Source organism: Acanthopagrus latus, chromosome 12 (assembly GCF_904848185.1).
Source record: "Acanthopagrus latus isolate v.2019 chromosome 12, fAcaLat1.1, whole genome shotgun sequence".
NCBI lineage: Eukaryota > Metazoa > Chordata > Actinopteri > Spariformes > Sparidae > Acanthopagrus > Acanthopagrus latus.
Window position 1 is genome coordinate 20872731 of NC_051050.1, and position 14826 is coordinate 20887556.

The 14826-nt window shown below is 40.3% G+C and overlaps 1 protein-coding gene across 1 annotated transcript in view; it reads right to left on the reverse strand.

Moving 5' to 3' along the window:
* Positions 1-4803: 4803 nt before the first annotated feature.
* Positions 4804-14826, reverse strand: part of LOC119029989 (netrin receptor UNC5D-like) — a 187991-nt gene continuing 177968 nt past the window's right edge. Inside the window, exons 18-21 of the mRNA XM_037117275.1 lie at positions 13734-13898; positions 13310-13488; positions 8380-8574; positions 4804-7285 (exon numbers count right to left, since the gene is read on the reverse strand). Of these exons, the coding sequence (XP_036973170.1) occupies positions 7129-7285; positions 8380-8574; positions 13310-13488; positions 13734-13898 (696 nt within the window). The 3' untranslated portion in view covers positions 4804-7128. The remainder of the gene's footprint in view (positions 7286-8379; positions 8575-13309; positions 13489-13733; positions 13899-14826) is intronic.

Below are 14826 nucleotides of genomic sequence, written 5' to 3' on the forward strand. Positions count from 1 at the left end.
CAATTATCTGTAATGCTGGTAGTGCACGATGTGTCACACTGAAGCAGCGGTGGAGGAAATGCTCACTTCTTTTAAAGGGTAACTCCGCCAATTTGACACATTAAAGCGTGTTTACAGCTCTTGGGGAGAACTACTGCATAAGTAAAAAAAGTAGTATAAAGTCTTCTGTGGCTCTAGAGGAAGCTGGATGTAACCTCTAGTGATACCGCAAGTCACTCAATGGCTAAGTTGCATTGTGGGTAATATAGGCTGCAGGTTTTAAAGAGTAAGAAGACTGCATTGATTGAAACATATTTTTAGAGTTTACCATAATTTGTCCAACAGGGTTAGACTGCTGGACTGCAGACCAGTATACAGCATTAAAGTACATGAACCTCAAACTTTTACTCAAGTACAACACATGAATATACTTACTCACATCCCTCTAATGCAACGAGCGAAGTGTCACGTCTCACCATCCCCGTTGTCGTCTGTGCTCTGCTGGTTTAGCTAAGAAGAAGTTTGATGCAAAAAGAAAATCTGATTACTTTTATGATATAATCTTATATTAATTGTGTTATTAGCAGTGGGTGGACATGTGTATTTAACAGTGCAGACCTGCTCATTATCAGCTCCAAGATGATTTCCATAAAGATGTTTTATCATGTAATAAGTCTGCTACATAAAAAAAGCCTAGAAAGCCTTTCAGCCTAATTAAAGGATAGTTTGTGTTTTTTTAAGTGGGGTCTCTCCAGACTGAGGCTGCGCTGATCAGTGATTATGGCAGGGAACAGATTGACTATAGATATGTACTTTATATGTCCCCACTTCAAAAAACACAAACTATCCCTTTAACAACATACAGACAGTGAAGTGGAAACAATAGAAATTCGCACTCAGTGTATTATTTTTAGTACAGTTCATTTACTGCATAGAGTCTGTAAATTAGGTGCGAGCTCACCTCACTTCCAGGTGCTATCTGACACTTCTATAAAGCACAATCATGATGAGGATCCATATGTTTAGTGTTACACCATCTAACTTGTCTTATACTTAAGCGTCAGATTTTAATCACACAGTGCTTTTAACTGCCAGATGCCAATATGTATTACAAACAGATGATTTACTGTTTCCTTTTTTGTTGAATATTAAGTGCTCCGGTAAATGTGTGTTAATATCGTTTTGCTGTGATTTGATCTACCCATTACTGCACGATCATTCATTTACATATGAATCCGCAAAGTGTAGAATTGTTCAGCCTCACCCTGTTTTGATGATTACTTGTTTCAGTTATTTTTCAAGCAAAATGTCAGAAATGTATAATCTAAGGATTTGTTGCTTTTCTATCATCTATGACAGTAAATAAAGGATTTTTCACATTTGGGATTTTTAAGGTCATTTATCTTGGAAACTGTAATGAGAAAAAAAATGTCAAATATTAAAACCATTATTCTTAAAAATAGGAGTCAGATTAATTGTAGTAAAAATAACTTTTGGTCTAGCTGAACCTTCCTGTGATGATGCTGACAGAAGATAAGTCACTCAGTTGGCCAGAAAGAGTGAAAACCAAACCTGGCAACCCTCATCTGAGAAAAAAAAAAAAAAAAGACCAAAAATAGTTCCCAAGGAAACAAAGATGTATAAACAAAAGACACACAGTGATTCCTTTTGCTTTCACTGCATATTTATTTCAACACATTACAGTATATACAGTTTCAAAATAAATCTGCAAATATTTGAAAAAAGAAAACAAAAATAACTTGGCCTATAAGGGAACAACACCAGTGATAAGCAGTATGACCGTCACACCTCTCAGCCTTGTAACAGAAACATTCAAATAGCATGTAAAAGTCAAATCCCCAGTACAGAGAATGTATCCAGATATTTTGAATCAAGCATACACCAATGCGTCTCATCGTATACATAACCATCTGAGGAATAAAAATAATAATCATTGAACATTTCCAGCACTTTCACTTGATAAATGAGTTTTTTTTGTTTTTTTTTTAAAAAGGCAGTTAGTTTCCATCCCAGAAAGAAAAGCGGAGAGAAAAAGAAACAACAACCTCCCCCCCCCAAAAAAAAGTAAAGCAATAAAGTTTTGAATTAAACTTTCATCACATCTGATGAACTGATACACGTCCACTTAAGTTAGCATTGTTTTCTATTTTCACCAAAGCAATGCAGATCTTAAGATAGTAGGCTGTGAGAAAAACACATTGCGTCACACATCTGAATAAGCTGAAATAGTAACACGACTGTAGGCTGGATTTTCCAGGGACACGTAGTACAGCTTTTTAAAAGTTACACTCTCTCTCACACACACACACACACACACACACACACACACACACACACACACACACACACACACACACACACACACACACACTCTCTCGCACATATGCACTCTCTGATTCATTGTGTTAATGTAAAGGATGCTGACGGACACACTGAGCGTCCTCGGGTGACAGATGGTTGAAATCAATTTTTTTTCAGTCGGCTCGTCGTTGCTGTAAGTTCCTGGCATCGGAGGCGACTGGTTTTAAATGCTTCAGTATTCTTCGGAGACACCTCTGCTGTGTATACAAGGTTGGTCGCTGTGCATGGCAATAAACAATACAGCTTGCATATAACGTACTAGTTTCTTTTGATATGGTGTGTACTAAAAAACAAAACAAACAAACATTCTGATCAGACCCTCTGATGACACCAAACCCCAGAGGCACAATTAGTTAGAAAACTGTGTACATTTCGCGATGCACAACACGTATAAATCAAATCTGTTTTTCCTTTTTTAATTCTACTTACGTATACATGAACGTCCATTTGTATATGTGAGAAAGATGGAGATTGATTTGAAATAAAAGTTGTGATGCTCAACAAATGTAAGAAAAGTATGTGAGAGATGGAGAGGACCCAAGGGGAACAGAGAAACAGAGTCTTTTCGAGAGATATTTGGCAGCATCCGCACCCTGTTGCCAGAGAAGTCCATTCTAGCCAAGTTTCACGACCTCCTGCCAAAAAGTGTCCAAAATAATGTTCACTCCGGCATTCCATAAAGTCTGTACATAAATCAGAGAGTTGTTAGTGTCCGGCTATAGATCTGCATAGTGATTTGTGGTTCTTCCTCTGACAGGAAATCACTGAAATTTTGAGAATGTGTTGTAATAGCGCTCATATGAAAGCAAAACCTTTATCAAGTACTTTCCACTGTGTGAAGATGCGTGCTGTTCATCGGCGTGAAGGTATTCTGGAGTGATGCCACGGTGTCTTGGCTCACGGTCCAGTTTTTTATATGCAACTGGTAACTCGGTTGCTCAACAGACCATCAGATTACATTTTCCTGAAACGAATATGTCCAACTGGTCTCTTCACAAGAAATCCCATTGTTGGCTTAATTTCCAGCACGTCCTCGTCAGGAAACGACTATATAGCTTGTCTGTGAGAGCAGCTTATTAGAACTCATATTTAAAGTAGTTTTTGGACTGCAAACTTATCATGGTAGCAAAGTAGTATAAAGAGCAACAAAGTCTATACACCCCCGAAGACAAAGTCAAAGTCGACTGTAAGTTTCTTTAAAGATCCAATTTGATAAGTAGCTTTGTATTTAGATTTGTATAGAGCTTTAAGTATTTTTTGGCCTTTTATGGCTTTATTCATAAGACATCTTGGAGAGATGACAAGATGACCTTAAAAGGTGCAATATGTACGAATTTTAGTTTAAAAAAGTAACTAAAAACATCAACACAAGTGATGCAAAAATCTATGTATAGCACTGCATTGTTATCTGCTGAAGATGGCATGCTAACACGCTAACACCGGGTTGGAAAAACCTCTTTCTACAAGCAGTCCAAAGCTCCTGTGCTAGAGATGTTAACACCAACACTCTCAAGGTAGTCCAGCTAGCTGCACCGCTAACTGAGCACGCAAGCTAACAGTAGCTACAGTCATGGACTGATAAACAGAATTCAGTTTGTAGCTGTTAGCACTCTGGTGAAATGTTGCTCCCTATTTGCTTGGAGTCTGTTCTTACATATTGCACCTTTAACTTACTAATGTTGTGAAGTTATGTCACGTCAAGTAAAGTTAATGAACGTAGTTAGTGTAAACCACACAACAGTTTTTACCAAGTGTACAATGAAGGTCGCCTGTCACTGGTACGCTGCAACAGTCAGTCAGTTTTATTCAGGTCGTTTCTGAGGACGTGTTGGATTCATGTGGGCCAAACGCCTCAGACAAGCATTCTTGAGTCCCTTCTTGTCCTCCCTTCATGAATTCTGCTGGCTGTGCATTTTAGTGACTCCAGTACCTGCCCTGAAAGCGCTCTCTGCACAGCTGGAGTGGAGGATCCAGTTTCTAATGACCCAAGGAGAGTTGACAGATGCCAACATAAGCTTAGCTACATCTGTAAATATAATAAAAAGTTTGGACGGCGTTGTGGAGGACTGAGGACATTTTCTGTGCTTCAGCAGAGAGGTCACCTCATGATTTTGGACTGATGATACATCAGAGGGATATGTTGTGGGTAATAGCTCAGTCTTTCAACTCAAATTATTTTGTCCTGTTCCGAGAGCAGCTGCAGCTATAAGCTTTCCCCAAGAAAAGCAATGTTTGGCACCATTAGCCAACAGTACAGCTCTGCTGGAGGTACCAGACCTTAAATAAGTAAGATTGCTCTTCCAGTTTGCGCTGTGGGAGACGTTCACACTCATGCTAGAAGTTAGACGCATGTGTGACTGGAAAGACGCTGTTGATCCCAAAAGGAGTAAAGAAGTATTGATGTTCAAAAGTCCATGTAGTCCGAAGTATGAGGTTAACAAATACATGCTGGTGTCCTTTATAAACTCTGGCCACAGAAATACGGTTTAACAGTTTCATGTAACTTTGACAAAACACTTCAAAACGTAACATTTCTCTCGAATCTGGAGGCTCACAACATTACAATGGGTCCATATCACTTTGGTTTACACTTGAAGTGTCTATAAACACCTTTATAGATTCATATGAAGCTGTAAAGGTGAAGCTGTAATGGACATTGTTCAGTATTTTCTGATACTCAAACAAATAAAACAGTGACATTAAGTATGTTCATGACAAGAAAGTCTTTCAAATGTGTTCAATGTAAAGGGTCAAATTTGATGAATATCTTTCTTTCATGTTGAGTCAATGTCAATCAATTAAATGAATAGGTGTGTGATTTATTACAGGAAACAAATTAAAGTATTAAACAGATTTATGTGTAATACTCGAATAGTAAATGATTGAAAAACACTTTTTTATGCAGATGATCCCCTTACCTTCATAGGTAATAACTGAATAAACTCGAGGTTTGTGTAAAAGTCTGTGTTTAATATTTAATCACTCTCACTTTGACTCAACATGACAGGAAAACTTTGCCTTAAATGTGACATTTTACATTCAACTTATGTAATAAAATCAGATGGAAGATTGACATTTAGTCAGAATACTTCAAGTTACTGTTTTGGGAACATTTTTGAGTGCCTTCAATGGATCGATTAACGGAGAAAATAATCAACAGACAATCATCAGTTGCGCCAACAGTTACTTCAAACACTTCTAATGTAATTTTTATTGAGACTTCCCTGCAATCTAATCTGTATTTTACAGGCTTAGTGGAGGTTTAGATCTAACTCAGCATGTGAGTCTAGAGAGCGTTTCCTCCCTGAGTACTCCGAGCTTTGACCTTTATACACAGTGACCTTTTCAGCTGATAGTGAGGAATCCCTATTAAGCGTTTTTCTGTTTTGCATATGGTGTTCTTTGATCCATATAGGAAGAATGACACAAAGGACCTGCTGATAGGTTTGACTGTTCTGGCAGTCACAGCTCACTGAAAAACAGATTTTTCAGGAGTTCCGACCATGGCATCAAATACGCATCTCAGCAGGAAGTTGCTTTTCCACTGCAGAGCCAGCATGAGCCCACTTGAATCTTCATCCCTTTCATTTTGCAGCTTGAATATGAAACTGCGAGTCTCGGCTCATGAAAGGAAGTGTTTGACTTTTCAGAAAGATTAGGCAAGAAGTCAGAAAAGGAGACCGATACCAAATCTGACTGCTTAGCTTTAGCTTGGCATTAACACTAGAAGCAACCAATGAACCAATGCGCCCAGCCAAGATATAGCCCCATGCTAAAGTCAAGATAAAACTGAAAATTTGAATTATTTCTCACCAGTTTTTGTCTAGATTAAACAAACAAAGGTATCACATGTCAATTTGAGAGTTTGATTGTTTTGGATGGCGGATTTTGTTACATTTGGACCAGCTAATGATTATTTTTATTGCTGATTTATCCGTTAATTACAGGTCAGGTCTGTAAAACGTCAAAAAACGTTGATCAGTATTTCCCAAGAAGACTTCCTCAGATCATTTATTTTGTCCACAACCCAAAGATATTCAGTAAACTGTCACAGAAGAGTGAATGAACTGGAAAATATTCGCATTTAAGAAGCTGGAATCAGAGTGTTGTCGTTTGTTAAAAAAGATGACAGATAATCGATTAATTGTTGCAGCGCTACTTTGGACAGAACTTGGTGGGGTCTCAATCTTCTCATCTAACTCTCTGCAATTAAACAAATAGCTTTTCCCCCAAACATACTGAATTATACCTAGGTAATGAGTATAATTTTTACTTCTTCGGGAAACTGATTAACTGTCCCTGCATGGGACAAAGGAGATTTCATCTTCCATCTAACGCCTCGGGCATCTAAATCAAACGCTACCTTGAGGGTTAAGGTTGAGGTTAAGGGTTAGAAGCAATGGAGTAACAGGCACGTTGAAAGGAAATCTCTCTTGGTTAAGTCAAAAGTCGTCCCACGAATAGTTTGGACAAGTGACTACCACAATCGTGCCGAGGCTTTTGATGCAGCTCAAACAGCAACACAATGCAGCATCCACACGGTATATTAGCAATGCTCCGCCGAGCCAAATGTAACGAGTGCTTACGTGCAGAAGTTCATTTACATCTCTGAAAATTGGACTTTGTATGGGCCTCTGTTTCATCTCTTGGCTGAATACAGTATTTGAAGATTTACTTCAGCTGATTCCTCCACACTGTACAGTCTGTCGGCTGCCAGGCCTTTCAAAACCTCATTAAGTAGATGAAAAGAGAGAGCCAACACAGAGTTCAACACAAAGTCACTTTATTAAGTTTACGGGGCAGGTGGAGCAACTGATCAGGATGTCTTTGTTCAAGTGGATGCTGGCTCTGCCGGGGAAGAAAAAGACCGAGGAGGCGGGAGTGAGAGTTGGCTAAGTGTCTCCAGATAATGATGTCCGGGTATCTGATGATCCAAAGAGAGGCAGCTCCAGTCAAGCCACACATCAAAAGTCAGAATTAAATCCAAAAAATCAAGAGAAAAGAAAGTCCCAGAGGGTCTTGAGAAATAAACGCGCCATTTAACCAGCGAAAATAATTAGCAGTGTGTGTAATGTTCCAGCGTTCTGTCTGATATGAAGCCATTTATCATCAGTTTTCCAGGTGCGTTGAAATGCATGTTGGTGCAACTTTTGCAGCCTTTTGCTTCGACAATGTATTCTGCTCGTTGGGTTGAAAACGTTTCGACACAATGTGTATTTCTTAAAAAATGATTGATATCCATGTGATCATGCCAATTCAGCTCTGTCAAAGCCGTTTATAAATTCATCTCTTAGACATCCACACACGTGTACATCATCAAATCAAGTCTCTGAGCACAAACTTTGGACAATAAGTTCCGACAAAAAAAAAAAAAAAAAAATCAATAATCAATATTCAACACTTCTTACTTCTCTGTTTTCTCGTCTATCTCTAGTGGCAACATTAGAGACGCGGTGCAGAAAACGAATAAAAGAAGAAGCATTAGGAGATCCTCGAGAAAAAAAAATGAATGACAACATAATGACATTACACTACACATTTTGACTGTTTGAGGGCAACTGCCAGGCAGCACATCCGATCCCGGGAAGGTCACAACTCCAGCCTGAATGGCAGTCTGTCTGAAAACAGGCTCCATCCATCGCCGAGAGTCCTCTCCACACAGATATTCATAATCCTTGAATACAGGCTATCAAATCCAGATGTGTCAGACCTTGACATTGCTCAGTCAAAGAGGGGTTTGGGAATACTTAAATCCTTTCTCAAATGTTTGTTCGTGCCTCGCAAATACGTCAGCTCCTCTGAAATCGCTCCACACTCTCTTAACTCTCTCTCACAGTTGTTCCTTCATCCCCGTCTGTCCTTATGCGCTATTTGGTTTAGCAGAGGTGTTCCTTTATTAACAGTCCATAACAGAGTTTCCCTGCTGTCCTCTTCATTAGCTAGCACACCTGATCAACAGTGTTCATGCAGTTAAAGTTCATCATTCTCCGATCTGCTGTGTACCTGACCCTGACCTACCCAACTTTTGTGAATTCTGAGTCCCGCTCTTCTCTGCTGCAGCCAAGAGTGGCGGTCCTGGGGGACTGGACCTTGCTGATTTCCTCAAGGGCACTGGCCAGTGAGTCCAGGTCCCCCGAGTCCTGGTGCTGGACTTCCCACAGGCTCAGAATCACTGATGATGGGCTCTCCTGACATGCAAAGTAGCACAGGTTCCTGCAGTACCAGGGAGAACAGAGTGGCAGTTATTAGTGATTTAGTACGAAGTCGTTACGATAAGAAGGCCAATGACAGGATATTTTCTTTAAGGGCTACTCCAGTGATTTAATATTGCACACCCACACACTTGGAGGACTCGCGGGTGACTGATATTAAAAAGGAATGAGAAATCACCGCAAAACACTAGATCCATTTCCCATTATAGATCTCAACAGCAAGATTAATTAGACTTTTCCTGCCTCCTACATGCACACTCATTTCACACTACACACCTCCAGTCTGTAACGCAGGCTTCCTGTACTTCAGTATGGGAGTATGAGATTCAACATTTTCACTTAAATTAATAATATCATGACGACCCTCCATATTCCCTATACCAGGGAAGCCCCAAACTTTTCTCTTGAAGGGCCAAAACTAAAACATAGCAGTGGGTCATGGGCAAAAAATAGGCATATATTGAATTATATTGTTAGTCCCCTTAAGTGTCCCCTCTCCCTCTATGCTCTGATAATGATTAATAATTTTGAATTGTATATCTTTGAAGAGCATTTTCACCTCACAACAGACACAACTGTGCGTAGAACAGGTGTGTCATTTTCCTTTTTTTTGCAATTTGATCCAGCAAACATCTTATAGATCGGTGTTAAGACCCAGTTTCTGCACCTGATTCTGAGGAAGTCTCCTCTCTCTCATCTAACTTTAATGCGACGCAACTGAACGCACAATGTAGGTCATGTAGGTGTTGATTTATGAGATGATGAATATGATCAAATGTGTCTGTCCAGGTGTTTATGGGGTCGTTATTATCCTGGACTGTTTCGATAGTTAACCACACCTGTCATCCCAGAGCTGTTGGTGTGACTGATGTATAGATATGAATGTGGTTTTCATTCTTTAAACAGTCTGAGAAGAGCAACAGAAGACATTAAACTACTGTTTTCATGAGCTGAGAAGTTGAACAAGCAAATTGAACTTCATGTTCCCATAATCCTTCTCAGTGGAGCCTTTATTTATATTGACAGAGAATATTTGCACCTTTTCTTGAGATATATTAATTCCAGCTTTTTTGTTTTCATAGTCTCGGAAAAAATCTTTCACATCATGGATTTCTACACAGAAGTACTAATGTTAATATGATAAGACTGAAACTGGAATGGGAAATGTCTTGTTTCCAGAAGCATCAGTTGATCTAACCATTAGTTGGACTGAAATAGTCGGCAAATACAGCAGTGTGTGTGTGCAGCGACATCCAGCTCCCGTGTAAACACACACTCTCTCCTCTGCTGCTGTTATAACACGTATCCAACAGAGTGCACTGTTTCCTTACAGTGGGGTGCAATAGTCTCCCCTCCTTCCCTCCCTGATGCCGTTCCCACATACTCAGAAAAATAATTACAAAAATCAGCTTAACGAGCAAGAGACATTCCCATTACATGCTTATTGGTGTGTTCGGCTGGGCTGGAGAAAAAAAACCAAAAAAAAAACCAAGCACACCAAAATCCTTTTCCCTCTCCTCAGTCACAGATGTTTGTTTTCAGACGCTTTAAGTGAAATTCCTTAATCGCATAGTTTCTGTCACAGTGTCTTAGTTAACTTTTCCTTCTCGTGTTTCTCCAGCTGGAAGGAAGGAGAGAATGGTTCACTTTCAGAACTTGATGGAGCTGACTGCACAGATCCTAGAGTCTCTGTGGCTATGAGCACTTGATTATCGACTTCCCCTCTGTACCACCTGATATACAGGTTAACAGATACAGTATCTGTCTGAGAGCTCACATCCTTCTCAGTAAGCTCAGACAGATGTCTGTTAAACCCATTAATCATCAGGTAGTGCCACTCATTTTTCACCAGGAGGGCCATGCAGATGTTCCTGCCGTTTACATTATATACAGATGACTGTACAAGCAGTCATCCCAGCAGGTTTACTGTCAGGTTTTCTGATGACATCTTAGGACAGAGATACTGAAAATTATGGCAACAGTGATCATCACCTCACTGTAAATGCTAAGAAAACTATTTTTCTATAACACCCGTATTACCCAGGTTCATTCTTGAATAAAACTTGGATGTGCATTAGTGGTTGAAAGATCGGTGCCAGCGGGACGTTTTAACAAAGTCGGCAGTGGTGGAACTTGGCTTGGGTAGCGGCTGATGATTCAGTGAGGCTGGGATCCCGTACGACAAGAGGAGGAGCCGCCTTTCTGGAGGGGAACGCAGGCAAGCTCTGTTTCCTCCATCATAACATGAGGCTTCTCGACTGGAGTTGCTGACTATGAAGGAAAATAATGAAAAACTAAAAAGCACTCCCAACTAGATTTCTTTTTCCGTATTTTTGTATTCATTTGGATGAAGTCAAAAGTTTTTTTCCTCTTTCAATCAGTCGACCTCTAGTGTCTAACATACTGACTGCACTCTGTCTTGGAATACTGGTGTGAATTCTGTATGCCCTCCGATGAAACAGCAACTCAAACTCTTTGGGGTTTTGACGGAGGGTACTAACATCATTTTATTGTGAGAATACTCTGTTAAGGAACCTCAGCTTGGCTTGTCGACTGGTCCACACAGTCATGAAAGTGATGACAATGTTCTTTGAGAAGACGATAGTTTAAAAAACAGGCTGGGAAGTGATTTCTGACCCGTCCCATTTCCTGACTTTAGAATACGAACTGATCCCATCAAGACTGACTCTACAGCAGGGCTGTCGGCAAAAGCTGGCCGACCATAAACTTCACTGTCAGTTCAAGTGAAAAATATAAAATAAAATTGTTTTTAAAAAATTGTGATGATGTTTATTTTTCACTAGTCCACCATAATGTTTCAAAGAAAAGAACTGGGCAAAGTCACTATACATTCAATCCAATTAAATACAGGGAAATAAAGCTAAATAGCCATAAACATCTATTCATTCTTCTGGATCACCTGAACTTAGGACACTTGAATGCACTTACGTCTGCACATGCAGTTCATGTAGGTTACAGTGGTGACGAAAACTTGCATTTTTTTATTGTTACGGCTATGTGAACATGTGCAAAGGTAGAAAAAACGAAAAAAACTTTTGACCTATTAGACTGATCCCTGAATACTCCTCTCACCATTTGGCCAACCAGATGAAGCCTCAGCTAACTGTTGATGATTTGGTGGCGACTGCAGAAGTTAACTAGCATGATTGCTGAGGATGAAGAAAAGAGCTAGTACGGCCACTTAGATATTTTCTTGTTTATACATTTCTAAGTCGTATCGTCATCGCATAACAATGTTATCACACAGTGCAGAGCTCCTCAGGCCTAGATTATTACTTGACTATACTGTATTCTATGTATTTTTAATCAGCAGCCTTTATGTCCAAGACAAAATTTCCCTGACAGCAAATTAAAATAATCTTAAATCTATAAGCACAACATAGCGAGCAGCCTGTAGCAAACAACGAAAATCCTCCACAGCCTACGCAAATACTGACCTGGCACAACCTCTGGAGACTTCAGCTGGGGTTGACGGATAGAACACATGCAGAGACGCCGCTAATGAAGAGTGCTAACAGGAACACATTTTCTTGCCAGAGGCTGGCCTGTCAGCGGTCTGAGACCTTCCTTCAAATTTGTGCAAAACACGGCATCTTGTCTGCAGTAATTCTGACTGTGCTAAAGTTGGCCCTTAAATCTCTCTCTGTGCTCTCTCTCTCTCTCTCTCCTCTCTCTGTGCCTCTGTTTCTCGATCTATAATGAAATCAGCAGTGTGGCGTGTTACTGAAGGCTGGTTGGTGATGGAAGATTAGGGCTGACACGGTGCCTAAATTCCAGATTAAAAATAGTATTCAAAGCAGGGCGACGTTTACATAGGGGACAGAGCAGAACAGGCAGCATTCCTGCTTTCTAGTCATCACTCATAAGTAATACCTGTACAGAACACGCCAGCCGATTCGTATGTCTGGGTTTGTGTAACACATAGATGTAAGGGAGTCACTTATATCTGCACAACGATATGTCATGGAGGATTTTTTTTTAAATCATAAAAATTTTGTATTGCTAATTCCACCGACAGCATGTAGTTGTTATATGTTCTGTCCACTAGAGGGCGCTCTCGTTGCCAATGCGATGTAATAATGAAGCATAGACACTGTTGTGTCACTCTCTGATATTGTAAAATTAGAGGTTAACTTTAGCACCCTGAATGGGAAGTTGTGATTTGAATGACTTTACTGTTCATCAGACGTGAGTCGTTAATATGCATGTTTAGTATTTGACTATTTATTACTATCTGAATTATATTTGACTCCCACAATTTGTTCCAGCAGCCCTTTGAAACGCTGAGTACACGAGTAACAGTCCTCGTGCATACTTTTCCTAACATCGGAGAAACAAAGGGTTCTCTGGATTTGCCATCAAAATCATTTAGCGGTAGCGAGACTGAAAAGACAAACAAACAAGAAGAAAGACTCCACTAATCAGAACAGTCGTTCATTCACAAACACACTGAGAGGAGCTTTGTGAGTGTATGTTTTTGTGAAACTCTCTCATCTGCTATTAATTCACTCAACGTTTTTTTTTAGTAATTGATGAGGTTGTTTTGTTTGCCCTGTACAACAGATTAGCTCATAAAAAGGCCGTTTCAAAAAGCATCCCCAGCCTCCCCACTATAACCGACACCTATGCAAAGATGAATTGGCAATAGGTAAATGATAAATGCGTGTAATAAGAACATGAGGCTGAAATGAAAGTCCGAGTGCTCCGACTGATACCTGTCAATGTGGAGCTTCTGAGCCAAGAGCTGCCAGTCCTTCCCCTTGGCATTGGCGGTGTCAAAGGTGGCGCTGATCCGCTGACGGATGGACAGGGGGATTTTAAAGGCCCTTGACCCTGTCTGAGAGGTGATGGTGCAGTCTGACTGAGTGAAAAAAGGAACCACTCCCTTTTCATTCTGGCAAATAAGGAAAAAAGAAAGAGGTATGAGGGTGACTGCGGCTGAAAGTCTCAATATGAAGACAAGGACAAGGACTTATCAAGACGATTTGCAATCTACACATGAAAAGCTCCCAGAGTGGCTCATTAAGCGCAGCTCTTAAATCAAATCAAGAGTTATTCATTGTAATATAAGAACCTATTAACCAGCCGCATGACTGCCCACACAGCGAGAACACAGTGTTTCCACTCTGCACCGCTCACCTCCACCACAGACGTGTAGACCTGGAGTATCTGTTCCTCGCCTTTGACCTGTCGGATGCTGATCTTGCAGGAGAGCTGAGACGAGGAGTGGCTGTATCGCTCCAAAGAGAAGGCACACTGCAGGGGACGCTGGTTACTGGCCCACACCTGAGAAAAGGAGAACTCCTGCGGAAACGATTGGGAAGGAGAGGCGGAGGGCGGACAGGGAGAACGATGAAAGGATTAGGCAGAGGAGACAACAAACTCATTAAATCCCTGCTGAAAGACGCTCGTTATTTGAATCCTGCTTTGCCACCCACTTCGCTGTTTACATGATTAATTAAGACCGAACGAGTGGCTTCTTTAGCCAATCAATGATATGACCTAATCAAGCCATTTACGCATCAGAAAGAGCACCAACATTTAGAGCCCTTGGAAAGAAAAATGAGAGAGCTGGAGTCATTAGTGCAAAAAACATGTAATAAGTTAGATATCGTTTTACTTACTGTTGCCTGGGAGATATAATTAAGTTATTTTTGCCCTATAGTGTGGCTAGATTTACAAGCAACCATTAGTTCAATTAAAATAATGGACCTAAGCCCACATTAGTAGGAGAAGAAGTCCATGTAATTACATGAAATCATTCTCTTTACATGTTTTTCAGTACATGCACAGCCCATAGCATTAAAAGCCAGACTTTCCAAGCCATATTCATCACTTTGTAGGCTTGTTATGTTTTCTATCCCAAATTCTGATACTCCTAATATGCCTTGAATATGCTTGTAAATGCCAATCTGTTAGATCAGTAATGTGATTATGGAATTAGCACAGCGATGCCTTAATTTACCCCGTTTTCACTGCACGTCCACCAAAAATTGGCAGCCGCGACACCAAAAGTAACAGAGCTTTGGAGTGAATGGAATTTTAAAAAGCCAATTTCGACTTCCATTACTAACTACTGCGTGACCCAGACAGTGGCACAGTGAGAACAGGTCAAAAACAGTGTTTTAAAGGATGAATCATCCGCTCTTCAGATCCATCAGACAGGAGGATGGCTACTTGTAAAAGCCTCCTTTCGGCGAGAGTGGTGCCTGAATAAAAAGGCCCACAGCCA